Source organism: Lagopus muta, chromosome 7 (assembly GCF_023343835.1).
Source record: "Lagopus muta isolate bLagMut1 chromosome 7, bLagMut1 primary, whole genome shotgun sequence".
Lineage (NCBI taxonomy): Eukaryota > Metazoa > Chordata > Aves > Galliformes > Phasianidae > Lagopus > Lagopus muta.
This window is the reverse complement of record NC_064439.1, coordinates 14,771,350-14,797,344: the sequence shown is the minus strand read 5'-3', so window position 1 is coordinate 14,797,344 and position 25,995 is coordinate 14,771,350. Positions and strand designations below refer to the sequence as shown.

At 40.9% G+C, this 25,995-nt stretch overlaps 1 protein-coding gene across 19 annotated transcripts in view; it reads left to right on the top strand.

Moving 5' to 3' along the window:
* The window catches only part of SVIL (supervillin), a 133,317-nt gene that overhangs the window by 49,048 nt on the left and 58,274 nt on the right, over positions 1-25,995 (top strand). For 17 of the 19 annotated variants that reach the window (XM_048950431.1, XM_048950430.1, XM_048950422.1 and 14 more), the window contains 2 exons: positions 15,496-15,562; positions 21,116-21,207. Coding sequence is in view for 14 of the 19 variants with exons in the window: in XM_048950422.1 (XP_048806379.1) it covers positions 15,496-15,562; positions 21,116-21,207 (159 nt within the window). In the remaining 5 variants the exon portion in view is untranslated. Of the gene's footprint in view, positions 1-15,495; positions 15,563-21,039; positions 21,208-25,995 lie in introns of all 19 variants that reach the window. The other 2 variants (XM_048950434.1, XM_048950435.1) reach the window with 1 other exon arrangement.

The following is a 25,995-nucleotide window of genomic DNA, read 5'->3' as shown; positions in this document are numbered from 1 at the left end:
ATAAAGAGCTGAAGAAAATGCTGCAGCTTTTCACAGTGATCTCATGCATGGCCACATGCTGTCAGGATGTTTAAGTTTCTTGTATTGAGTTTTAATGCGGACATACTTTCCGTAGGAGTTTAAAGTACTACTGTAGTTTGACTTGAAGCCATTGGCAAGCAATAGACTTAAAAGATAGTGTCAATGTCTTGAATTGCAGCCTCAACTGAGCTTTTCTTCTGTGTACTTGACTATTTGAGAACTAAGTCCAAGCAAGATGCATCTGCTGAAGTGAAGGATGATACGGATTCTTAAATTATTTATTTGGAGAAACTGCTGGGCTCTCTAACTTTTCTGCTGCTTTCTCTTATTCAGTTTTTCCATTAGCAAATGTAAGAATCAGGCCAGGCATAGAAAGACATTGAAGAAAACAAATATCTTGTTTGGGTCTCCAGGTCCTTTGTGTGGAGTACTGATATATTATTTCAGTAGTAAATGTGCCAGTACTGCTGGTGCTGAAATAGAGTTTCCAAATGGCTCCCGGCAGCTCCCTCTTGTAGCAAGGAGGGCTGTTCTCATGCATTAAGATAACCTTGTGCAGCAGGCCTTGTGAGCAGGGCACCACCAATAAACAAGGTGAGTTTCTGTGAATTTCTCGTGTGACTGCCCCACGCACGTTCTGTTAAAAGTGTTGAAGTTGGCATAAGGCTACGCTGCAGTGGTTGGATCAGGAATTGGGGCTACAGTTAGCTCAGGGTTGATGTACCCTAATATTCCCCACAGGTTGCTACCTCTCACTGTATCAGAAATAGCACTGCCTGCAGGGGCAGGGAAGTGATCGTCCCTCTGTACTCAACCCTGGTGAGGCTGAACCTCGAGTACTGCGTTCAGTTTTGGGCTCCTCACTGCAAGAAAGACATCAAGGCCTTGGAGCGTGTCCAGAGAAGGACAATGAAGCTGTGAGGGATCTGGAGCATAAGGCTTATGGGGAGCAGCTGAGGGAGCTGGGATTGTTCAGTCTGGAGGAGACTCAGGGGAGACCTTATTCTCTCTACAACTTCCTGAAAGGAGGCTGTGGTGAGGTGGGGGTAGGCCTCTTCTCCCATCTAACTAGCGATAGGACTAGAGGTAATGGCCTCAAGTTGTGCCAGGGAAGATTCATGCTGGATATTAGGAAATACTTCTCCAAGAGAGTGGCTGGGAGCTGGAACAGGCTGCCCAGGGAGGTGGTGGAGTCACCGACCCTGGAGGTGTTCAAGAAACGTTTACATGTTGTACTGAGGGACGTGGTTTAGTGGGAAATATTGATGATGGGTGGATGGTTGGAATGGATGATCTTAGAGCTCTTTTCCAACCTTAGTGATCCTACAATTCTGATTGTTCCCCAGGACTGCCAGGACTTGGATTTGGGACAGATGTTGTGAGTGGGAAGTCTTGCTGCAGCACATGCGCTGTTTCCCTACTGGGTTTTACAGCTCGTGCAGAGCTCTTGCCCATGGTAGCTGCACCTTGCTGCTGCCTTGCCTGAGCTGGTGAAACACTTTGTTCAGCAGCAGACTGAAGCCACACGTGATGTGCCTTGGTGAGTGTGGGTTTGCAGCATCACCTGGCACAGGGCTGTGTCCCACTGTGCCCTGTGGGCTAGGAAGCACTGTGCTGTGTTTGTGATTTACCTGATAATGTTCTGCTGCTTCTGAGTGTTCTTCCTCTCTTCGGGACAAGTAATGCTAAAGGTATATTTTCAAAACTGTGGCTATAAGGTCTGCCTTTGCAAAGACCTAGTCCAGACTTAGCAATACAGAATTCTTTCTATAACTAGTTGTTACTGTATTACTGTAATAACTGGTGGCCATCAAGACATCCAGAGAGTCCTTCATTCTTTCCAACTCTAATTTATTCAAGCTGGCTCTTCTCTCTCCTCTAAGAGATGTGTCTTTTTCCATTACACATGCTTAGTGCCTCTCTTCCATCAGCACAGCATTCCTTTGGTGCTATTCATGGGACAAACAAGTTGACTGATGAAGGGAATTTACCTGCAAAAAACAAGTGTCTAAGATTATCTGCATGCTCACACTATGACCTGCAGTTGTTGGCATGCTCTGCAGCTTGCTGCTGAAGCTGTAGTTGGTTTGGCTCTCTCAAATGCTGTTGCTCATCATACTTTCAGTTTCCCATGTGCAGATCTCACCTAATGAAGGGGAGGGTAAGAATTGAGTCTACTGGACTAGACCTAGAGAAGGAAAGCAAAACCCTGCTTGAGAAGGTGGCCTGGTTTGGAGCAGAGGTGAAGAGAGCAATGAAGGTGGGACTGGGTGTGGTGGGGGACTCTGCAGTAGGAGCCGGAGAAGAGACAGGGGGGAAGTAGAAATAAAATGTAAGGTGCTAATGAAAACACATGTGGCTGGGTTACCAATGGGAAGGGGGTGCAGGAGGAGGGTAAAGCTATAAAGAAAGCAGCAAGAATAAAAATCAGAAGAGAGGGACAGGCAAGGGTGAGAACTAGCGAAGTAAAAGGGGACTATGTCTGGGAATGGCAGTTTTTAATCTCAGGAAGACTGATGCAGTCTGGGGCAGCTGAGCTCCTCTGTGTCAGATGAGCTGTGGAGCAGCAGAGCAGTCTTAGAGATGTCCACTTTTTGTTCTCAAGATGCCCTGAGGAGTCATAATGAACCTCTCAACTTCCCATGTATCTGGCCTCATCCTTTCATCTGTAGGATCTCTGTTTTCTCTGCTTACTACGTTTCATTTGAACAAAGCAGTGATATTCTGTATTTAATTTTGGAGCATCTTTAAATCAAGGGAAGAACCTCCCCATTTGTCTTCAGTCCAAAATGTGCCTGCAACACTTAGATGTTGGTTACATGGCAGATGTATTTCCTCTCAGGTGGACTTGAGTGGGAGTTGACTCTTGTAGGATCACTGGGGGAAGTGGCCTGGATTGGTGGGGGAGTGTGGAGAAAAAAACTACCACACCTATTCACCCTTGATTTAAAGCAGCGGACTTGCGTGAGTCATTCATTACAACGGTCTTTAAGTGTAACCTTTGATATGCATAGATTTTGCTGAAATTGGCTTCCAACTTTATTCCTGAAGAGGATAGAGTTCTCACTCCTAGCTCTACACCAGTTACTTAGCTAGTACAAAAGCTATGCTTTGTCCTGACCAATGAAAAAGCCATGCTTCCTGGTGGGGGTGACTTCAGTGCCCAGCAGGTGTCCTTTTGCATTTAAGATAATCAGCATACAGACACAAAAATGTTAACTGCACTTTTTCCCTTCCTTCCTGTCTTACTCACAATGGAGAAATACCCCCATATTTCCAACCAGTCCCCCAAATTTCTATCTAAAGTGTGATTTTTTTGAAATTCTTAATGTCTGTAAGCAAAAATGGACAGTGGGAGTGTTAGAAGGGGAAAATGTCAGCTATTACTTTACCTCGGTTTGAAACTAAAACTGCAAAAGCATAAAAGCCTTTTGAAAGCATCTTCTGGTGTGCAGCTGCACAAATGGCCCTAAATTAACAGGTGCCAAATAATCACCTGTGAGAGTGCCATAGTGGCTTTCTGGATGTGTTTGAATTGATGGAGATTCTCCTTTTTAATCAAAAAGAAAGAGTTCCCTCTGGTACTTGGGGTGTGTATTCTGAAAGACTAGAAAAATCTTGAAGTCTTGAAACCCATTTCTGTCAGGAAGTAGAGCAAGCCTGGTAGGTTTTGTCTGTGTTAGCTGTGCCTGACTTCCATAGGCCAGTGCTATTCTTTGTAAGACTTTGTTGACAGATCTGTTGAATGCACACATGCACCAATCCGTCTCATGCCCTGTTATTTACTTTTGTACAGCTTTTGTTATTAGTATTAAATAGTAATGAGAACATACTGTGCTGCTGATCTAAGCAAATTGGACACAAAGTAAGTTAGTTTATTTTTAGGACTACTGGCGTGTAATCATTTCTGACCCTTTTTTGAATGTGCCCCATTTCTTTGGATTAGTGAGACGTATTTTAGCAGAAAATCAGCAGTTCTGAGCCAGGGTCTGTGAGTGCATCTGGGCACGGCTTCAACCTGAGATGATAATGGCTGAGCTTACATACTGCCAGCATGATTCACAGCTGTACTGCTTAATGCACACTATTGAAAGAGCAAGCTGCCAAATATGCTCTCACTTTCAATCTAACAGTATGAACCTGGGGGTTGCTGTGGGAACTGGGAATACCTGTAACAATTTGATTTCTTTCTCTGGGGTGATAATCATGGCTCAGTTTTAATCACTGTATTGGAGGTCTTTCTAGCTTTGAGAAGCATGGTCCTTAAATGCATTCTTACATACATCTAGTGTTTGGTAGGCATTGAGCCCTTGCAGGGCAGTGTTTCTTCAGTCCTTCACAGCTGTGAGACTGAGTTCCAAATTTCAAGGACTAAATTTCCCAGGGCAGCAGGCAGCATCCTCTGTTTCTTGCAGCATCCCCCTACAGTGCCTCCTACATCTGCAGATGTGTACTGATGGGATGGCCAGACTGTGGCCTCGGCAGCATGCTCATCAGTGATGCTTCATTCAAAGCAGCAGAGCACTTAGAAGATTGGATGTCAATTTTAGAAATATCAGGGTACAAGCAGCACTTGAATTGCTTCTCTATTTTACTGCTCAGTGCCAGACAGGGCGTGGAGCTGTGTCTGCACTGAAGTGCTGCCTGCTGACAGTGGAGGCTGCAGCAGCAGGTGGAAGCGACCTGTGCTCTGTGGCCTGGCCCAGCCTCAGGCAGGCTGTGTGCTTCCTGCACAGCCTCTGCTCTGTGAAAGAGGAGAGCTCTCCAAATCTAGCCTCTTGAAATTACCTTGGGAGAGGTGTGAGGGAGGAGCTAGCCAGTGTTACAAGAGAGGCACCAAGCAGCAGAAGCAGATTTTTTGCTAGTTAGTTATTTTGGGGAGAGCAGATCATTACTTTTGAAGCCATCTGTCTGAATTGCAGCAAATCTCACCATAACTGATCAACAGCATTAAATAATTCAGTGGTAGTGTTCAAGCAAGTGTCTGTGCTTTGCTTTTATCTTCTTCATTTGGATTTTGTGCTTGACAAGTACCTGCCTGGTGGCTGGCTGCACTCGTGCTGCTGGCCTACTTTTGAGCAATTCATGTAGTGAGAAACCCCATTATTTCTGCAGCTACTGATCCTAAATGGTGCTGTGCAGAATGCCACCCCACAGCCAGCTACTGGCTTGTGCTGCTCATGGCTCACCCCAGGCTGTGGTTGCTGCGCTCCTGCCCTGTGTTGTGAAAGCCTGGGGTGGGTGGGCAGCCACAAGGTAAGCACTTGGCGGTCACAAGGCAGCAGGGAGCTCAGCCTGGCCTTATTAGGCTGCAGCAGTGGTGTCTGGGGACAGGATTTGCTGCAGGGCAGCAAGGAGCGTGCAGCCCGGAACAGATCCAGCCCAGGCCCTGGGAGACATGGCCCAGTACTGCCATGTGCTGCGCCTGGAGGAGCTGCATCATGCTAGAGATGGCTCAGAAAAGCCTCCTGTGTAAACGCTTGCAGTAGCAGCTCTCTTTCCTGAAGTATTTCTCACAGGCTCGGTTATACCCTACGATTCATGTTGTTATCCCACATATCAAATGCCTTTCAAATTCTTTGTCATGCTGTCTGATTTTAGGCACGCACCTGAACTAAGAGAGGCGTTTTGTTTTTGTGACTTCAGGACTGTTTCTGCTCTCCTCTTATGCAGTTTATGCCCTTTATTGGAGGGCTGTGTTTTATTGCCTAACGCAATGGTCCTGTTCCCAGGGGAGTGGGAGTGCTGGCACCTGTTGCCTGTGTACAGACCAGGGTTCAACTAGGTTTCATCATATTCCCCTCATACAAGCTGACTTTTATTGTGGATGAAGGCTTTAAAAAACAAAAAAGTCTGTGTTATTTCTTCAGTGAAATCCCCCTAGACTAAGACAAATTCAGTACAGCCAGGTGCTGTGCAGCACTGGTAAAGCTCTTCAGGTTGTATGCTGATTGCCTGCTATTAGAGATCAGCACCCCACTGAGTGCTGTGCACACCTGGGCTCTTTGTAGGAGCTTGGGAGCACATGAGGGCAATAGAGAGAAAAGGTCTTGGCTGCTTTGAATTGAAGGCTGCTCTCCAGAGCAAGTTGCTCTAGAACTGTGGTATTGCTGTGCTGAACAGATTTCCTTTCTTCATGAATTTGTGCTCAGCAATGCTAGATGCAGATTAAGCCTCATGTATGTGCTTATTCAGAGTGACATTATTTTCAGTGGCAGAGTTTCTATTTGAGCTGTGTCACCTTGACCATCAGCACTAGAATAGAGCATATGGGTTTTTTTTGTTTTTGTTTTACTGAATATTTAATTTTCTGGGGAAGCATTACAACGTGCTATAAACAGGATGGGAACTAGATCTAGATTCCTTGTGTGCAAGACAAGGCTTAAAAATGAGTTATATTTCAAGGTAAGTATGCAGGGCTATGAAGTGGCCTGCAAAATGTCACATCACTGTGGTAAACAAAATCAATGCCTTCCTTAGATGACTATCGAGAAGAGCCAAAGAACTTCGTTATAAATTCTTTCTTGTGGTATGCATGCCTCTCTGCTCCCTTTTTGGGCTTTAAATTTGAGCAGATGGAGCAGCCAGGAGGAATCTTGGTAGCGTGGCTGTGCTTTTAATATCACTTTACTGCCCAGGTCTTTGGGCCTTGGGTCTGCAGATAAGGAGACAGGTCCGTTGCAATCTGGTGAAGCTTCCTGGAAATGGAAGGGACTGGAGGTGACACAAGATAGGGAAACCTGTCCTAAACAACTTGCTAGGAGAGTAGGAGACCTGCAAACAGTCCCTCTTTTTTTTTTTTTTTAAACCTTTGGTCACTGCAACAGCAAAGCTGTTACTGACCACACTGGTAAACAAGAGACTGGTGCCTATGGTATGATGTTGATCTAGGGTGGTTGCAGAGACTGACACGCATGCCTCTACAGTCTGAACTGCAGCTGCTTTACATCAGGCTCTGGTACAAAGTGCTTAGCTATTATTTTGCTAGGCAAAAACTCTTCTTCCTCAAAGTCCTTGGGCACAGAAACTGCACATCCTGTTCAGGACAGGAGTTCCTCCTTCATCCCTTATTTCCAGCAGTTTACTCAGTCCATCCCTCATGGTATGTACTTGATGAGTTCTTTTATATCTTTGGGCTCACAGATACCAGGTCTGATTCAATCTGGATATGCCTCACTGGTGTGTCTGATTTGACAAGTGAGAGGATTGTATGGTTTTTCAGCATCCTCCCAGCAGCTAGTCTAGGCTGAGCCTACTGCTAAAGAGGAAAACCTTGAAGGTGTTATGTAGCAATTGGGCAGATCAGTATAATGGAAGGATTGGCACGATAGAAAGGTGCTATAAGAGAAGGGAAAAAGATTGCTTACCTATATCAGAATATATTCCAGGTTTGCAGGGGAAAGCTCTACCAGGGAGAAACCTCCAGAAAGAGACCCTTACCCTGTGGAAGTCAGCCCTTAAGTGGGGTCTAAGAGAGGTGGAGCCAGTCTCCACCCCTTCCAGTCACACAGGTGAATTGCCTTCACCTGTGCTCCCAGACTTGACCAGGTCCTTTCCACAAGTGATCAGTTAGTGGTTCAGGCCATGACTCAACAGTTCCTACATATGTTTATATATGCTGTAGTCTTGACATGGCGTTTAATGAACAGTGATCCAAGTTGGGGGAATGTCAGTAGGAATTACCTTTGCATTTCAGAATAAGAAAAAATGTTGCAGATTGAAAGGTACCAGAGTCTCCTTTTAGGAGTAATTAACTGCTAAAATTAATGGTTTGACTGAGATTTTGTTAAATCTGAAATAGTAATAGTTCTGAAAGGTTTTCTTAGTGTACACATAGAAAATAGAATTATCCAGAATGTTACTAAATATTCAGTACCAAAAAATGATCCATATTTTTTAATACATCTATTGCCTTCCTATGCTATGCTAAAAAAGCTTAGTTCTTTTTATGACCCTTACTAATCAGCTTTTCTGATCTTGGTGTGGTACCTGCTTTAAATTGTCACACAGGTGATGTGATGCTACATTTATTTGGACTTGTACAAAATGCAGTCAGTAGCCAAACAGGAGACATCATCTTGAGAGAATCATTACTTGAAAACTATTGCACTGTGGAAGTGGAAAAAAAAAAAAAAAAAAAAAAAAAAAAAAGTGAAAAGGATTAAACTTGATTCCTGCTGAAGGGATGGCACCATGATGTGAGGAAACTTCATCCTAGTTTAAGTCCTTATGAATGACTTCATTTAGGAAGTAAGAATTTCACTTGTCTGTGTATAGGGGCTTTTAGTGGAGATGACCAAACCCACTGGGCCTGCCAATCCTTGATACGCTGTATTTGCAAGCAAGGATGCTTGAACATAACTTCTTGTTAAGTGATTATACAGTGTAAGTAATCCTGTAAGTAATCTTCTGTTAGATTTTTGATGAGTCTTGGTTAAATTATTTCTTGAAAACCTTGGCAGAACTTGCTGGAGAGTGAAGGAGAAGAAAGATAAGAAAAGGGAGGTTTTCTTTGTGCCCTTGCACTTACCTTTACAAATACATACCTGCAGGCTGAAAACCATTATGGTATGCTTGGGTGTGTGCATGGCCTGGAGGCTGGGAAGGGTCAGATGGAAAAAGAATGGTCTGGTTTAGCCCTCTCTTCTAACCTTTGTTCCTGAGATCATCCACCACCTCTGAGATCTGAGCACTGCTTGCTTGGACTTGCTATTCCAAGTGCACTCACCCCCTGTTCAGGAGCGGAACAGTGGAATAAAATTCATGAACTCCTTTAGACCTCACCCCATGAAGTGTAGATGTAAATACTATTTCATCATCTTGTTTATACAGATCATCTCAGTTTTCCATGCTACTTGGTCTCATGTTTACCTAACTAGCATATTTGCTGAAAGTTTCCTTGCAATCACTGCGGTGGTTTGTTTTTGTTTTTGTTTTTTTCCCTTTGGCATTCTTGATTTTTTTTCTTTTTTTAATTATTTTTAGACTTTCTTCAAACAGCTGTCATGGGCTTCTTTGATTTTTGTTTTTATCATAACTGCAAGTCACAACAAAGTATCTGGTTCTTCTTATCGCAGAGAAACACATCTAAATATAAATTCCTACGTGATCAAAATTTAGAAATAAAAAGGCTTGATCTTAGTGGGACCTGATTCATAACTCTCCAGTGCTTTGGGGCTGGCAGCTCTGTAAGTTGGGAACAGCTTTGCAAGCTGTTTAAACTCCAACTTTGATTACAATGATTAGTTTTGCCAGACAAAAGGAAGATATTTTCCTTCTCTTCCTGTGGGAAGCTTCGGAACAGCATTTAGCTTCCAGCTGGTCTTTCTTGAGCAGTCTCAGACTGGAAATGTATGCGTGTTAACCTCCAGCTCTTTGCCTAGATGACTGCAAACTTCACTTCCAGCTGGGTTTGCCCCCCTTTCCAACAGTTGAACTGTTGTTTTCTTTCTGTTTGCTTATGTTGGAGGCTACAAAAGCTCAGGAATTAATGATGGCAGGGGAGGACAAGAACATTACTACTGATATGCAACAGCCTTGATAATGTAGTTTGGCTGACCATATTTCTGGGTTTTGAAGACTGAATTGCTTTTAAAGGAGAGAAGATTCTTCATCCTTCCTTCCTCAAGTACTTGGAGATGGATTTCTTTTCTTCTGGGAAACATGACTTCTCAAAACTACTGTTTCCAAACAGGTAGCAAAAACCTAAATCTGAGACTTCCTTCATGCAACTGCTTGACCCTGCTGAATTGCTGTTTTTACCAAGGTGTCTTCTCTACTCATAAAGCTGATTCAGGGTCAGCACAGAGATCTCTCTTCCAACAAGAGACTTTTTGAGACAGCCCCTTTTGATGGAGGAGTGAGCAAACAGTTGTATGCTTCCACTGACCTGTGTCAAGTGCATAGCCTTGGTATAATATCTTAGGGCTCCAGCACCTCGTGACTTTAAGACCTGACCATTGGTAGCAGCATTAGAACACAGCCTTTGTCTCGAGGGGAAGCTGATGTGACCCTATGGTTGCAGACTGTGCACGGTATAAGGAGATTTCCCATCTTTCCATACTTCAGTGAGCTTTACCTTGTTCACTAGTGAGCACCTTGTTCAGAAGGATGCTGGGACAAAATGCTGGAGATGTGATCCCACAGCGGTGAGATGTGGAAGCTTGTCCTTCCCTCTGCAAATCCAACCATGTACCCATCTTTTCTGCTTATGGGGCAGCAGCTGCATGGGGGTGATGTTTGAGCGGAGATAGTCTCCTTCAATAGCCAGAAACTGCTCTGGTACCTTCAGAAAAGCATACACAAAAGTTAGAAGGAAATGTTTACTATCATTGTAGTTATACCAGTGGATCACCAAGGCTGAGCTGTGAACTTCTTCTCCAACACTTCTAGAGACCATGGCCACAAGACTTATCCAATTATAATTACTTATTTGTGTTTTATGGAAAAAAAAAAAAAAATCCCTTACTGTGTACTAAATGAGTTACAGGTGCTTAAAAATGCTACAGGTAGAAGGTAATACATTCATTTCATGAGGTCAAACAAGAAGTATTCATACTAGTAGTATTCATGGAAGCAGGGTTCAGTCTATAACATCCAAAGTAGGCGTTATTAGCAGTTTGTGTTACCTCCATACTCACTGTCTCCTTTGTGTTTTGAGCACATCAGCACATATGTCTGGTCCAGAAAGCAGATTTTCAGGTTAATGGCAAGTTTTCAACAGGTATTGACTGATTGCGTTTTTGCTTTTATATTTTCTAGGCCTGGTACAGCTGATCCACAGAGCACAGCAGTGTTTGGGTCCCTGTTCTGTATGATAGTGATGTGGTGGTTAGAATTAAATGCAAGAGCTAGTAAGTTTAGAAGCAAAGAAAAAAACAGGGTGTGTACCATCAGATAATTTTGATCTAGGTATATGTTACTCAATACATTACTGGATGAGGTGCTGTGAGATATGGTTTAGTAGCTTAGTGGGTAGGAATGATGGTAGGAGGATGGTTGGACTAGATGATCTTGTAGGTCGTTTCCAACTTTGTAACTCTGTGATTCTACGATTCTACTTTGGGAGGGCTTCAATGTCGTGTCCTAAGCGTTGGACTACTCTTGTTGAAGAGAACTCTATACAGTTGAAAGATCAACCAATAGTCATGCTTCTGTTAAAGCTACTCAAGATGAGTCATGATTAAAAATAAAATGGCAGTAAATAACATTAGACAATATGGAGTGCGTATTCTTATGTACATTGACAGAACCTGTTAGCATGAAAAGCTGTAGTTTCGATGACCTAGAGGGGCTAAAACAGTTTCACACTGAACCAATTAATACTGTTAGCTTTTTCATAGATTATATTTTTCACTTGTAGTTCTGGAGTCTCTTTCACAGCATTGGTGCTTATATTTTTGCTGGTACGTGGAAATTTCAAACATGGATAAGGGTTTTAATGTAGCAGATATCATAGAAATGGGTAAGCAAAGTTAAGAACTTCTGTTTCTAGGACTTTTTCAGTGTCTTCACAACCTCATCCTTGTGCTGAGTTTGCTGCTGCTGGCTGAAATCTTTCTGAAGGTAACTAACAAGTGTGTTTGGGACAGGGAAGCCAGCAGGCAGCTTCTGCCTTCAGTTGGATGGGGTTCAGTGTGTGGGTCTGTCTCAGTCAGGTATTTATGTGCTGGGTGGTTGGCTGGGATAATCAGGTAGAGCTGTGGAAGGCTGAGCCAGGGCTCTTGCCCCATTTTGAACAAACGTTTCCAGACTTCCACAAAGAACTGTAAAGGATTCTGACTCCTCTCTTGGATTGAAAATCCATCAAATCTGTTTAATAAAAAAATGGTAGCTAGACAGACAGTACTTGTGCAATTTTACACCTTCTGTCTCAGATTAAAATATTTTGAGCTGCAGTGTCTGTTCTTAAATCCCCACCCCCACCAGTCATTTCGCTCACATGTTATCCATAAATCTTGTCTGTTTTAAACGTTCCAACTAATAGTTGGGCAAAACGTTTAGCATAATGATATGATTAACAGAGTCCATTTTTTGGCAGCCTGGATGCAGTTTTTCTTTAGGAAGCATTGCAGTTTATCCTGATCAGAGATGGAGAGGCATTATTCCTCTTTTTGCAGAATTCTTTCTTTTTATATGAGGATTTAGACGGTCTGCTTTCATTTTGCAGGAATATAACGTGTGATTTGGCTGCATCTTTGAAGTGGTGATATTATAAATCTTCCAATCACCATCGCCCAATCTGTTTTAGCATTCATGTGCCTAATTTCTGTTTGTAATCTGATTATTGGCTTGAGCGGCTCCAGCTTGCAGCCTATTGCTATGCATTTACTGTACTCCCCGGGACGCAGTAGCCTGACAGCTCCAGTCCTGTGCTATGAAAAAATCTCTACATGATATTGCTCAGACAGGCCTAGGGCTGTGGCTGGTTGGGAATTAGCTGCTGTTGTAGTTTCTCTTTGCTGAATCCTTTGTTTGTACAATCATGTTCCGAAATCCTTGGATCTCCAGCTATTTGGGAAATGTTAAACACTCTGAGGAGCAAGGTAAGAGTTCCAAGTAGATAGAGGAAAATGCAGTTTGTGTGCTTTTAATCTCTTGCATGGTTGTATGTTTAAATATTGTTTGACTGCATCTCCTTCAGCTACATTAGCTACTTTAGTGATCAGTATGCAGTTAGTCACTTCGTCTGTTTCATTATTTCCTAAAGGACACTTTTGAAAGATCCGATTAGATGGATCTCCTAATTAGCTTGCCGCCGACTTAGGGCCTTTAAATATAGCAAACAGCAGTGCAAGGTTGCATCTGGATTTTTTTTTTAATTCAGCATTTTTAATTTCCTATGTGTTAAACTGGGGACAGTGGCTTTATTGGGTAATTTGTATCCAGGGGGTTGAGGGGGGATAAGACTGAAGAAATGGTTAAACTTGTGAGCAAGTTCGATTTACACTTCAGTAAAGATATTCTCAATTTTGAATACAAATATTTAAAATTGTGTTAATAGGGTTATATGGATGTTTATTCTTCAGTGAAAGGGGCGACAAAATGATGTTGCAATGATTTTCTTTCTGTTGTATCAGGTATTATGAGGGTTTCTTTAAATTAACCATTGAAATAAGACTGATGTTCATTTTGTGGACTTATTTATTTCCTTTTGAAGCACAGTTGTTTTTAATTTTTTGTCTTTGCTTGCATTTAATCTTAAAGCTTCCATATTACAGTCAGTAAGTTTGATTGGACTTTAATCCTCCCACATGGGGTTTAATTTGAACAGGAGGAAATTCATAAAATATCAGAACTGTGTAACAGCACGTAGTTCTCTGTTTATTTGGGTGGGGAAAGAGAGGAGCTTACCCTACAAATTACAGCAGAGTTTTAATAGGTTTTTGAGGCACTATGAATATGGCATGTATGAATATTACTATATGTGTTTAATGGGGAGCAAGAGTCAGAAAAGCTTGTGAGTGCTCCATCTGAGCAGCTCCTCTCCCACTGCTGTGATGAAAGCTGCCTTCTTCCCTTCTCACATCTACTCTTTATTTTTGGCCAGTATAAGGGAGCATTTCCCTGTGATCTGCTTGAGGACTTTGTGGCAGACAGCTGTTCAGTGCCAGAAACTATAGGATGGGTGGTTATCCTGTTGGAATGGCTGTGTGTTTAAGATATGCCTGGTTCTGATTAACTGAACAGATACTGGGCTGGGCTTGCTAAGCTGTGGCATACTGTTCTCACAGTGATATAAACCTGGCCTTTTTAGAGATTCTTACAGTATGCAGTATTATCTTCTTTCTAATGTTCTTGTGTAAAATGCAGTGAGTTATATACCATTAATACTGTTGTTTCTGTTTGGTCTGGCAAGCTGATTCTGTGTAATCTCTGTGCTTTATTCTCCATTTGCTCGGGGAGAAAAAGCAAATGCTAAGAAAAACAGGAAAAAGTTGTTTATTAACACTGAAGATACTGTTAGCACAATTGCTCGACTTGCAGCAAATGCCAAAAAATGCCCTTTTGCACATTTTAAGTCTCTTTGTATATAAAGTGTTGAACTTTTTTTTTTTTTTTTTTTTTAAACCAGTGGACCTGGAAAGGTGACTGAAGGAAAGACATGGAAGAGCAAAGGAAGGAGAAAAGTTTTGAAAGCCAGTGAGAAAATGTGCATTTTATAAATTCAGACTGATATTGTCAGCTATAAGAAGCTTTTTTAAAAACCTTTCTGCAAAAAATAATAATCATCACACCTAGATTTTAAAATACAAGAGTATTTTTGCTTGCAAAACAATTTGTTATTTTAAATAATACAACAACATGTAACAAAGTACACTGGCTGATTATCTCTTCCTTGAAGTAGTTAAATCTGAGCTTTGCATTAGAGTTTAAAGGGTTGTTGCTGTTTTTGAATTGTTTTGAAGTTTTTTGTCTGAAGAATAAGGTGAAAAATGGTGTATTGATTTTTGAGTCCTGAGGTAGTTGACTTAATGTAAATGGAGATTTAAAGGCATTTTCTCACTGGGAGAACATTTTTAGTAGCTTCATGTTTTCTTCAGCAGCAGTAACAGACCAGGCTGCCCTGCTTCCTGGCTGTCCATTCTGTAAAGTCTCCTAATAGCATCAGCATTTTCACTGCTGAATGGAGGCAGCTGATGTTTGGTGCACTGCCCCCCCCCTTGCTACCAGTCCTCATTTATAGACCTACAGTGATGTTCTTGAGTGCAGAAATGAGGAAGTTACAACTGTGGGGAGAGAGGGGAGATTGCCTGTTGCTTGCTGTGTTTCAGAGAGAGGTTTGGAAACCAGTGGCTTTGTAATACGTACTTCTTGAATTTAAGGCTGCATCTCATATAATTTTGCTCTCATGTAACCATGTTTATTATCAGAGTGGAAAGCAGTACAAGTCCTAAGGTTATTCAGAAAAAATAACCAGGAGTTTCCAAACAGTGGTCAACCTTCAGAAATGCTTTTGTCACAGAGGATGTAATAATGTTGCTACAACAAACTCTCAGCTGAGTATTTCTGATTTCTGCAGTGATTATGCAGTTTTTAGAGTATTGCCTGGCTGCAGCCATAAAGGCTGTTGCTGCATTTTTCATTATCAAAATGCTTTACAAACATAAAACATATCTACTGTGCATTTTCTAAGCAGGGAAACCAAGTCAAGCAGTTTAAATGATACCCCCAGGCTGCAGTTGCTACACTTAATACTGGGATTAGAATATCAAAAGCTTCAATACCTTATGAAACTGCCATATGTTTTACTGTCTTTACTTACTTTTGCAAGATTTGGTTTATTACCACCTTGGGCATGGCAGCCTATGCCACTTTAACTAGAAGAAAGGCCTTTGTAGAGTTTTTTCCAGTGGAAAAGGACCATGGCTGGAAATTACAAAGTGGTTTCCTGAAAGTTCCCTATTTATTAAAGCATGTCTTTGTAATGTTTTTTTTTTTCTTTTTTTTTCTTTCTTTTTTTTAATTTCACAGATTTTGACAAAGGAAACTCAGTTAGATTTAAACCTTCACGATTGCTCCACAGGAAGAGAGCTTTAAGGTAAGGCCAAGTCTTTCTTCTTGCCTGGTAAAGTCAGTTAATTGCATGATTGTTACTTTAGTCATGGTAGGAATCTCCATTTGTTCTTTTGCTGGGAAAAATAATTCTTGTTCCTCTCACAGGACCAAGCTTTCATCTGAACAGTTATTGAAAACTGCCTCCTAAATAATCATGTAAATTTACAACTCATCCTGCTAAGGAAAGAGTCCCACTGCTCTGCGTCTCCTGCTGCTGCAATCAATCACAGAATCATAGAATGGTTTGAGTTGGTTGAGGATTCCAACCCCCTGCTGTAGGCAAGGATACCTCCCTTTAGACCCAGTGGGGCTCAAAGTCCCACTTTCCTGAAAGGCCTGAGCACAGTACCCACATCTAGTGGGCCAGTGTGCAAAACTGATCTGTCTGAAAAGTGAGGTGGTCAAGGTAAGGGAATTATTGGTACAGTTGTGCAGACAGCTTTGTCAGCATATAGAAGGGGACCTTGCAGGTGAACAGAGGGCTGAGGTGGCTGATTCCTTGTAGGACACTGCTGCCTCATGCTTGCAGCCTTAAGGCCTGGTCACATGTGGCTGGGTAAGGTGTTATAGTGCTTAGGTAAGAATGTGGCAGGTCACATTCCCTCTCTGTTCCCTTCCCCACTTCATCTGTGGGACCCCCTCCCATCAGTACACACTTCTTGAGCATTTCTGGTTACCTGCTGTATTGCAGAGAAACAGTGAGCTGGTGTGTGAGGCACACAGGGAGTGCAGGTAGGGGAAATCTTGGATAAGGCTACTGGAGAAAAGATGCAACCATGGAGCAGATCTTTTATTTTGGAATCCAGAGAAATTGTGGAAGTAGAGAAGGAGAAGAGTAATGAATGCCAAGCCCATGTCTGGCAGGTATACAAGTGATTTTTCACGTATGTCTTTCAATCAAAAAATCTCATTATGTCCTGTAGTTTTAATCCAGATGCCAGAGCAGTGTTACCAGTGGCATTTGGATCAAACTTCTGCTTGCTTTTGGGCATGTAACTAGGTTACTGGGACAGCTATTTAGAAACCACATGCTGCTACTGCAGCAGATGAAGTTTTCAAATTGGAATCCCTGATGTATAGAAGGAGCCTGCACTTTGGAACCTGCAAGAGGAGTGTACCTACTGAGGTTGTCAGATGCTCTACTAATGCCACTTCTACATCGTTTTTAAACTACTAAGGTTGTGAAAAACACTGTCTGTGTTTTAATAGGAATTGTATGAATTCCTGAAAATTGTGTAGCATGAGTTCCTTGGCAACCTGAGGCCAAACCACATGTAAATCCTTCATAAAGCGAACTTGTGGGACCTCATGCTGTTTATTCTGTTTCATGAACTGTAAACACAAGCTATATTCCAGGCAAGCAAACGAGGAGGATTTACCTTTTTGGTATAAACCTTTTATGGTCAACCTCTTTTCAGTGGTCTGTGGGGACGGGACGAGGGGAAATGGGTATAAACTGGAGCATAGGAAGTTCTGCACCAATATGCAAAGGAACTTCTTTGCAGGAAGGGTGACAGAGCACTGGAATGGGCTGCCTAGGGAGGTTGTGGACTCTCCTATGGAGATATTGAAGACAGACCTGGACACCTACCTGCTGTAGGGAGCCTACTTTGAGGGGGGCTGGACTAGATAATTTCTGGAGGTTCCTTCCAACCCCTACAATTCTGTGATTCTGTGTTACCCAAATTTAACTGAAAAGGAAAAAGGGCAGTGGATGAGTTTGAAAGCACAGTATGCCTGGCATTCTAAAATCGGGCTGTCTGACCCTACGTTAGCAACTAAATTGATGATGCACCTGCTCCTTTAGCAGATAAGCTAATAAAACAGGGCAACATCTAGATAGATTCCCTTGAGGGAAAAAGGGAAGTCTTGATGTGGAATTGCTTATATTTTTTAAACCCTTAGGAATAATCTTCAAAAATTGTTGCTTTTAAAACTACTTGGAATTGCTTTATCATCATTCTGACTCAATTTAGGTTCCTAATGAATGTTCTTAGTGAATACCGTGACATGTCCTAAATATGTCTACATTCATTTCTAGAGCAATTTTTATATATGTACCTACAAATAGCCAATTATTTGGACAGACCATCATCCTCAAAACAGTGCTCTGTCTTTGAATTCTCTGATCAAGTAAAAGCAGTGTAATTGATACATTGTTGAAAACATTTTGTTTCTAATGTGCAAATATTTAAACCAAGCAATAGCAATAGTACCTGCAGCAGTGTGAGAGAGCTTGCCGCAAAACTGCCTGCAAAGAGGAGCAGCAAAAATTCCCCCCTGTGGATAATATAGCCACGAGATGAAAACAGTTAATGATTAAAATAAATAAATAAATAAATGTTGACAGTGTGTCTCGAAGGAAAGGGTAAATGAGGGCATGGGGGAAACTGTGAAGGGACATGAGAAGCAGGTAGCCTATGATGTCATGTAGTCCAGCAAGGTGAAGTTTAAGAACTTTGTGATTATTGCAAGAATTTTAATGAAATCCGCCAATGAGGAGAGGCTGGAAGCAAAGGAGGAAGGAGTTCACGTACAGGAGGAACTGGGTGACCTTGAAAAGGAATGAAAAAAAGGGACGTAATGTAATAATACTACTTGCACGATTGTACATTGGGGGCTAATACATTTTTCTGTCACTTGCCACTGATGAAAGCCTGGGCATATTAGTTTCTCTTGCGGGATTGAGCAGTTAATGTAGTGTAATGTAGTTATAAAAAGGCAAACATTGTAGGGCATGATTCATCCATCTGGTCATGTAATCATGCTTTCTCCATTAGAAGTCCTGTTTTTACAGGACAGTAGCAGAGCTGGGCCTAGAGTCAAAATGTTCCAGTTCCAATCACCATTATACAAAAAAGATGACTTAGAACTGAAACAGGTAGAGAATATTTTTTAATGATGATCAGTGAAATTGAAAGAGCCTGTATTGAAAAATCTGAGTAAACATGGAAACTTCTGTAAAGGAGTAACATAATTAACTATGCTGGCAAGAGAACAGATGCATGTAAACCCAGCAAAAGACGTTTAGGCTACAATTAAAGGATCTCTAGCTTCAGGGTCTTTGAAACAGTTTGAATGAAGGTGCAAAGGGGAGCTGAACTAGTTTACAATATTTGAAAGTTTGTTGAAAATCCACAAGCCATCCAATAATGCCATTCTTTTTACGACCAGTGTGCTAGTACTGGTCATGATTCTATATGGATTTTCCCTTGGAAATTGATACGTGACTCAGGTACAGTGGTGGATGTTAGCGTGCAGTTAATTTAAATAAGGATTTTGCTGCATAAGAGAACGTTAAGAGCCCTAGGTTAATGGAAACATAGGGTACTACTCTGACACAAGCATTACTGAAGCTATTGGTGCTGTCAAACAAACCTCAGATGCTCGCAAGTGGTAAGTTGGTTCCCTCAGCACTTTGAGACAAATCTTAAGTAATCAAAATGTTTTGGCAAAATTGATTCTGGTTTTGATTTACTTGCAGTTTCCAACCTCAGCCAAAAGGAGTAGAAACTGCTTTAGAGTTGAAACTGAGTCCCTCAACTTTGGGGTTTCTGATAGATTTTCTGATAGGTTTCTGATACAGATAGGTTCTACAGAACCTATCTGTAAGAAAATAGCATATTGTGAAGCTTAAAAGCCATGAGTGATTGCAGTATGGGGTTAAGCACGTGGAAGCGTGCTATGAACTTGCTGAGTCCCAGCCCAGTCTCAGATGACATACGCACCCATTTGCTTGTGGCTACTATGGAATTATTTCTTTTAGTTCTGTTTTAAGTGTTTTTGCCCTATAAGGATGCACGGTTTTCTGTAACAAGCAGCTTATTGCTGCTCTTAATCTTCTATTTGCTATTGCTTTTCTGTGGTGACTAGCATTCCTGCTCTTGGCAGCACCTTGAACAATTACTCTAAGTGCAGTTGTTGAAGACAATTTGCAGCACATGGCATGGTGCCTGGACGTGGCACAGCCAGTTCCTTATAGTCATTTCAAGAGTTCAATTCTTCCCACAGTGTCTTCGTACAAAGGAAAATTATTTGTAAATGATTAAGAAGCATATATTTCTTGCAGTTCATGTAAAATATTATTTAGTCATTATATTTCAGTGAAATATAATATTTCTTTTCACTGAAAAATGTTCATCTGGATAAATCAGTACAAAAAAAAAAAAAAAGAAAAAGAAAAAAGGACAATTTCTTTTTTTTTTTTTCCTAGCCAAATACCCTTGATGAAAGGATATTTAGCTCTTCAAAAAGCCATTTAAAAACTCTCCTAAGAAAAGATTTTCCAGTGTTAAGGCTGTGTAATTTGTTTTATCAGAATGGCAGCAACTTGTACAGCATATCAATTCCTTGACAAAATGAAGAGCCCAGGATCACTGCGGGGATTTGCATCTGTTACACCTGTCTACAAAATTTACTAAAGATCTTAAGACTAATAGAAGTATCCTTATGCCTGTTTGGGATAGATTAACAACTAGGCTTGTGAAGGCCTTGTAGAATATGCCCAATGAGGAGAGACTGAAGGAACTGGGGCTCTTTAGTCTGGGGTATGGAAGGCTGAGGGGAGACCTTATTGCTCTCTTCCAGTACCTGAAAGATGCTTACAGCAAGAGCAGGGCTGGTCTCTTCTCGGTGGTGACAAGTGACGGGACAAGGGGAAATGGCCTTAAGTTGTGCCAGGGGAGGTGTAGGCTGGATATCAGGAAAACTTTACAGAAAGGGTTGTTAAGCACTGGAATAGGCTCCCCAGGGAAGAGGTTGAGTCACCATCCCTGGATGTGTTTAAATACCATATGGATGTGGTGCTCAGGGACATGATGTAGCACAGGGTTGTTAGGGTAGTATGGTTAGGTTGTGGTTGCACTTGGTGATGTTTACAGTCTTTTCCAGCCTGAGCAATTCGGTGATTCTATGATTCTAAATACATCAGGTTTCCATCCATTTTTAGTAGAGTAGATCCCACAGGGATGAACACTTTTCTTCTGAAAAAGTCACTATAGGCAATTATGACATTTCCATTTCAGAGTGAAAAAATGTATGTTTAATGAACATATTTAAGAGATTCTTTCTCATCTACTTGGGCGTTTTTGCTATTATGAAGTGACTGATCGACCTGTTACTCTTAAATGTGTTATGAACTGTGTGTTATCCAGAGATCAGAGCAGAAGCAGCAACTAGGTGGTTGTGCAGAAGGCTTCTGGGTGGAGAGTGCAGTTAGTACTGCATTTGATGAAGTATGTTTTAATATTTGTGGCAAGTCATTCTATATAGATTTCAAATGCAATTACTAGTTTTGAAGGCAGTCTCCAGTGAGCAATTTAATGCAAAAATGTGTCATAGTCAGTTCCAAATAAGTTTCAAATGATGTTAGGTTTGGCTTTGTGAGTTTCTTGGGGTTATTTCTAGTTTCGTTCTTATGGAAAGTATTTTCTTTGGTATCTCTGTTGGACTATCTTGCAGGAATTGGTTACATCTTGACTGTATTTGATTTGTGGCAGAAACAGTCACAGTTCTGTAAACCAGATGTTGCTTTCAGTTTTCAGAAGGAGTTCTCATTTGAAGATAAAGAGGAACTTGCCAACAGCACAAAGGATATTGATGCTAACCTCTTAGCAGTACTTCCAAAAGGTATGTAAGGGAGATGTATTATGAACACAAATGGTAATAGAGTATGAAATTTAGCCTACGCAAGTGCACAGCGCAGTTAAGTTCACTTAGGCACTTTGTAAATGTGTTTTCTTTTCCCCATGAAGTATGAAAATGGAATGAAAGGGGATGAATCACAGTGTTCTTTTACAAGACATGATGTCCCTGCTTCATAAAGCTCAGTTTCGTTTACTTCATTTTGAATAGTTTAAAAAGTAGCTGAAATTCAAAACTTCTGAAACATTTATTTGAACAAGTATATGAGCACTGAATTGAAAGGAATTAACTTGGCTTGTATTTATGACTCTTTCCAGTAGTTGGTAGAATAACCATGTTTATGTGAACGACTGACTGCACACAGATCTTTGATCTTGCACGCTAAAGGACCTGTACTACATAAGGTTTAATTTATAGTAGATGAGACCAGCTTGTAGCAAAGCAGAGCAGCAGTATTCCCAACACTCTTAGCACTAACACTGTTGAGCAGTTCAGCAGGTGGGCTGTGGCTAGTTCTGTGACTTGACTCATACAAGAAATTTTGTTTACAGTGGCTAATAAACCTTAGTGCAGACAAATTATTCAAGGAGCAGAGGCTTTGGCTTAATGTCTTTTTTAAGTAAGAAAAATGACCCTAATATCCTGTCTCTCCAAAGTATTTCAAGGCAAGAAGTATTCAAAGAAACCTAGCAGCTGTTTTTTGTGTATTGGGCGATACTTTTGGTTTGGTTTTAAATTTCTCATCTTATCTTGAATAACTTAAGAAGAAGACATCAGTGTCATCTTTATCTTTTAAGACAGCTGAGATAGAGGACTGAAATTCACCTGCTTTTGTTAGAGGAGTCACAGTCTTTTTGAAACTACATTAAAAGATTACATTTGAATGAAGAGCTCTATGTAGCTGGCATCAAGATGTTCCCTTTGTTTGAGGCATGTTGTAGATCTCAGAGCTTTGATTAAAATTGTGTTTGTATTCTCTCAAAAACTGAAGGTATTTACCCTTTTCAGACAAAAGTCTACAAGGCTAGATGCACTAATTCCAGGAAAATTGAACTAACTGGCTTTCTCTCTGATGTAATTTACTGCAGCTTACTTCTTCCAACATAGTATTTAAGTGATGTGCTTGCTCTTGTAGTGCAAATGTTTAGAAAGAGATTTCATTGGCACACTGATAGATTAAAATAATATGTACTTATACAGTGCAGACTACTAAATACCAGCCAGTATGAATAAACAGTCCCTCATTACTCCAGATACTTTGCTTTGCAGGCACGCTGGCCAAAATGGGCAGTAAGTTAATTGTGAGAGCCTTCACTTGGGAAACCTTCTCTGCAAGTTGCTTCTCAGTGAACTTGTTTCTTTCCAAGATGCCTCCTTTTGTCTGAGGAATTGATTTTTGTAAAAAAGATGCCAGATTCTGTTTGTACTGGAGCTGATTCTTACATTCTGAGGGCTGCATTACTTGAGGGTATTTTCCCCATCTATGGCTTATCTTTGGTCCACATTTGCATGTGTTGGAAAATGGGAGAACATACTTCATTTTCAACAGATAGGGATAGAACTAATGATCAAAGAGTCTAGCTGAAGTCTCACACATTGCTGCTTATGATTAGGCATTAAGTATATCAGTGTGCCCCTGCTCCATGAGCAGAAGGTAAATGCTCTTCCAGCCTGATTTGCAGAGCATTTCCTTTCCAGGTGGGAGGAGGAGGAGGAAGGAAAAAGGCTGGTTGGCTTCATTACTGTGTTAAACATTTTGAGGAAAATTTGTGTTGCAGTGAATATTTACAGTTTCTAAGAAATCATGCCTGTGGCAGGTAAAGTTTAACCCACCTCTACCAGGCTTTGTAAACCTATACCTCTGTGCCAGATTTAAAAATGTACCTCCCTACCTCCTTCTGGAGACTTGATTTAGTTTTTACAGCTTCTGTATTTTAAGAATAATATTATCATATGCATTCAACTTTACCGGCATGTTTCTGCTGTGCTATTACTAAAGAGGGCTTCCAGCAAAAGCATTTCTATTCTGTAAGTAATTTTTCTGAAATATTTCTGAATTCTCTGAGAAATCTCACTCAAATTTGAAGTGCTGGGTTATTTTGTTTGCTTGGTTTCTAAAATTCTTGTAATGTGAACTCCAAATATACTTTTAAAAATTGCTGCTCTAGGTTGAGACGTGGAACAACACCACTTTTGCTAGATACCTAGTCTTACAAGGTAAATTCTGCTCAGCAGGTCTACAGCTACCAAATTTAAGATGCCTCCTTGACAGTCTGCCTTAGAGGATATCTTATCATAGCATCTTGCTCAACATCCTGAAATAAGGCCTGAAGCACAGGACAGTTCCTGAACTGTCGCTGTACTTCTTTTTCTTAATTATACTTACTAACAGTGCTTATGAATTGTTAATATGAACTAACTTAGATAAGGAGCTTTTACAGTGAGCTGAATTTTAGTCTTTTCTCGTGTGCTAAATCAGAATCTTGTTTGCTGAATCAGATTTTTGTGCTACCTTTTAGGAAGAAGTGTTATTATTTTTTAGCTTTGTGATGGATGTCTTTGAGATGATGCCATTTCTGATGATTATGTGGAAAAACATTAATGAACAGATGGGAAACTGGCATCAGCATATCCAAACTGCAACCCAAAAAAGAGAAACGTGATCACCTAAGCGTGCAAAGGCCAGCCAAGGTCCTTGGGACAGAAATTTTTCCAACTAACTTTCATAATTTTAAGTGCTATATTTTAGTTAGCAAAAAAATCACTACAGTAATAGAAGACTTCTTGCATTTTTTCTTCTTTTTTTTTTTTTATTTTCTTTTATTGTGTAATGTGTTTTTCTTGTTTTTGTTTTTGTTTTTTTTTTTCATCTTATTGGTAAAGAAAAGTATTACCAAAACTATTTTCACAGAAGAACTCTGCAGGTACTGGTCAACCTAGCTCAAATAGCTGTCTGGAATCTCAAGTGTGGAAAAAGTATAAGGCACTGTAGAGCAGTCTCATGCTATTTTTGTCCCATGTTGTTTGGGAAGGTGTTGGAGCGATGCTTCGTGAGTCCAATGCTCTTTTTAGGACTGCAGAGTGGTAGTAGAATCTCTGGAACTTCAGCTAACACATATTGGGAGGGTGTTGAGCTAATGCTGCTGGGAGTTCTTTGGATGTTCCAAATTTCTTGTATGAGAATGACTTATAGTCAAATTTCCTTGTTTGGATTTGGAGGGGGGAGTGGAGGCTTTAATATATGAAGCTGTGCTTCAGAGTCCAACTAAAACTCTCCAAAAGACCTGTTTTCTGATGTTTTAGAAGGCTGAATAAATTGGTGACTAGGGAAGAAAAATGATCAGGGTTTGAATGGAATGTAGTTTTATTAACTGTGAGTGATGGAGGCCTTCTCCCTGCCTGAAGTAGCAGAACAATTATGGCTTTTGTTTTGATCATTTCTTATACGTAGAGTCTACAGATGCAAGAGAAAACCCTAATGTCCAGAGGAACAAACTTAAATAGAAGTAGATTTAGTAGAGGTGAAAAGCAAAGTATTTGAGAAATCGTTTCCTTTGGTGTCAATGTGGAACAGCTTGTTTCACGTGGATAAGATCTTTAATACAGTTCACTGAATGGTACTGAATGGATAAAGCAATGTGGGAATTGCCCATGAATTGAGGGGGGAAAAAAACCTATGAAAATGCAGTGTAAGAACTCATCTTCCTTTAATCTTGTTTTGGGATGCAGATTTTCCATTGGCCACATTCTGTTCTGTTGTTATCCATCTGTAGAGATCTCTGCCTGTAGCTTGCTGGCTTTCAGAGACTGTCTACATATGTGGTCAACTTGGTCAACAGTGAAGCTTCACCCTATTTTGCTGCAGATGCTTAAGCAAGGCGTGGGAGGGGGTTAGCCCTGCTAGGTAGGGTGGAACATCTTAGATTTTTATGATGTGATGGCAAGTAGTTTGACATAACCTGCCTCAAAAAATATAAGTTGATGGTTTGAGTCTCTGTTCTGTAAAAATGTAGACTTGGGCTTTTTCAGAGAGTGCCCCAGATGACATTTTTCCCCTATGTATTGTACTCCTGTAGGCTTCCATCTTAAGCCTCAGACAATATATCAGTACCTCAGTCATTTGCCTCTCTGAGTAGTAGAATGAGATTGTATTCAGTCTTCCTGGTCAAAGGCCTTTTACCTGGAGTCCTGGTGGATTTTCATCATGTTAACATGATATGACAGCCAATGTTAATAGTATCTATCTTTTCCTAGCTGTGATGTGATGTGCAAGCACTCATAGTGACTACAGAAACCATCTGGGGTATGCATCAGCTGACTTAGATTTGCTCATGAATTCTAATAGTTAAGAAGGAAAAGGAGAGAAGGTGCACCTGACCTTTAGAAGGGTGGTGTTTCAACAATATTTAACTTACAAATATCTAGATCTGTGAAGTCCAATAGGGAATAAAGCTGGTGGAGTCACTTCTATAGTGATGTGGAACAGTGTCTTCTAGATTCTCCTGAGTCATGAGGTGTTTCTGATGGCAATCTTGGACTGATCTAACAGGCTGAATATTTTATTTTGCTTCAGCTTTTGATTCCTGTGTGGACAGGATCAGAAGGCTAGAGATACATTACCTCAGAGTAGATACACAAAGCTTTTAGCACCGTGTCTTAGCCATGGCAATGACAGTTTGGGGTCTTGTGAGATCCACAATCCCTCCGATCTACTGTGTCCATTGACAGCCCAAGTGGCTTCTCTTCTTGCTTGTAAGAAATGGTACACAACTT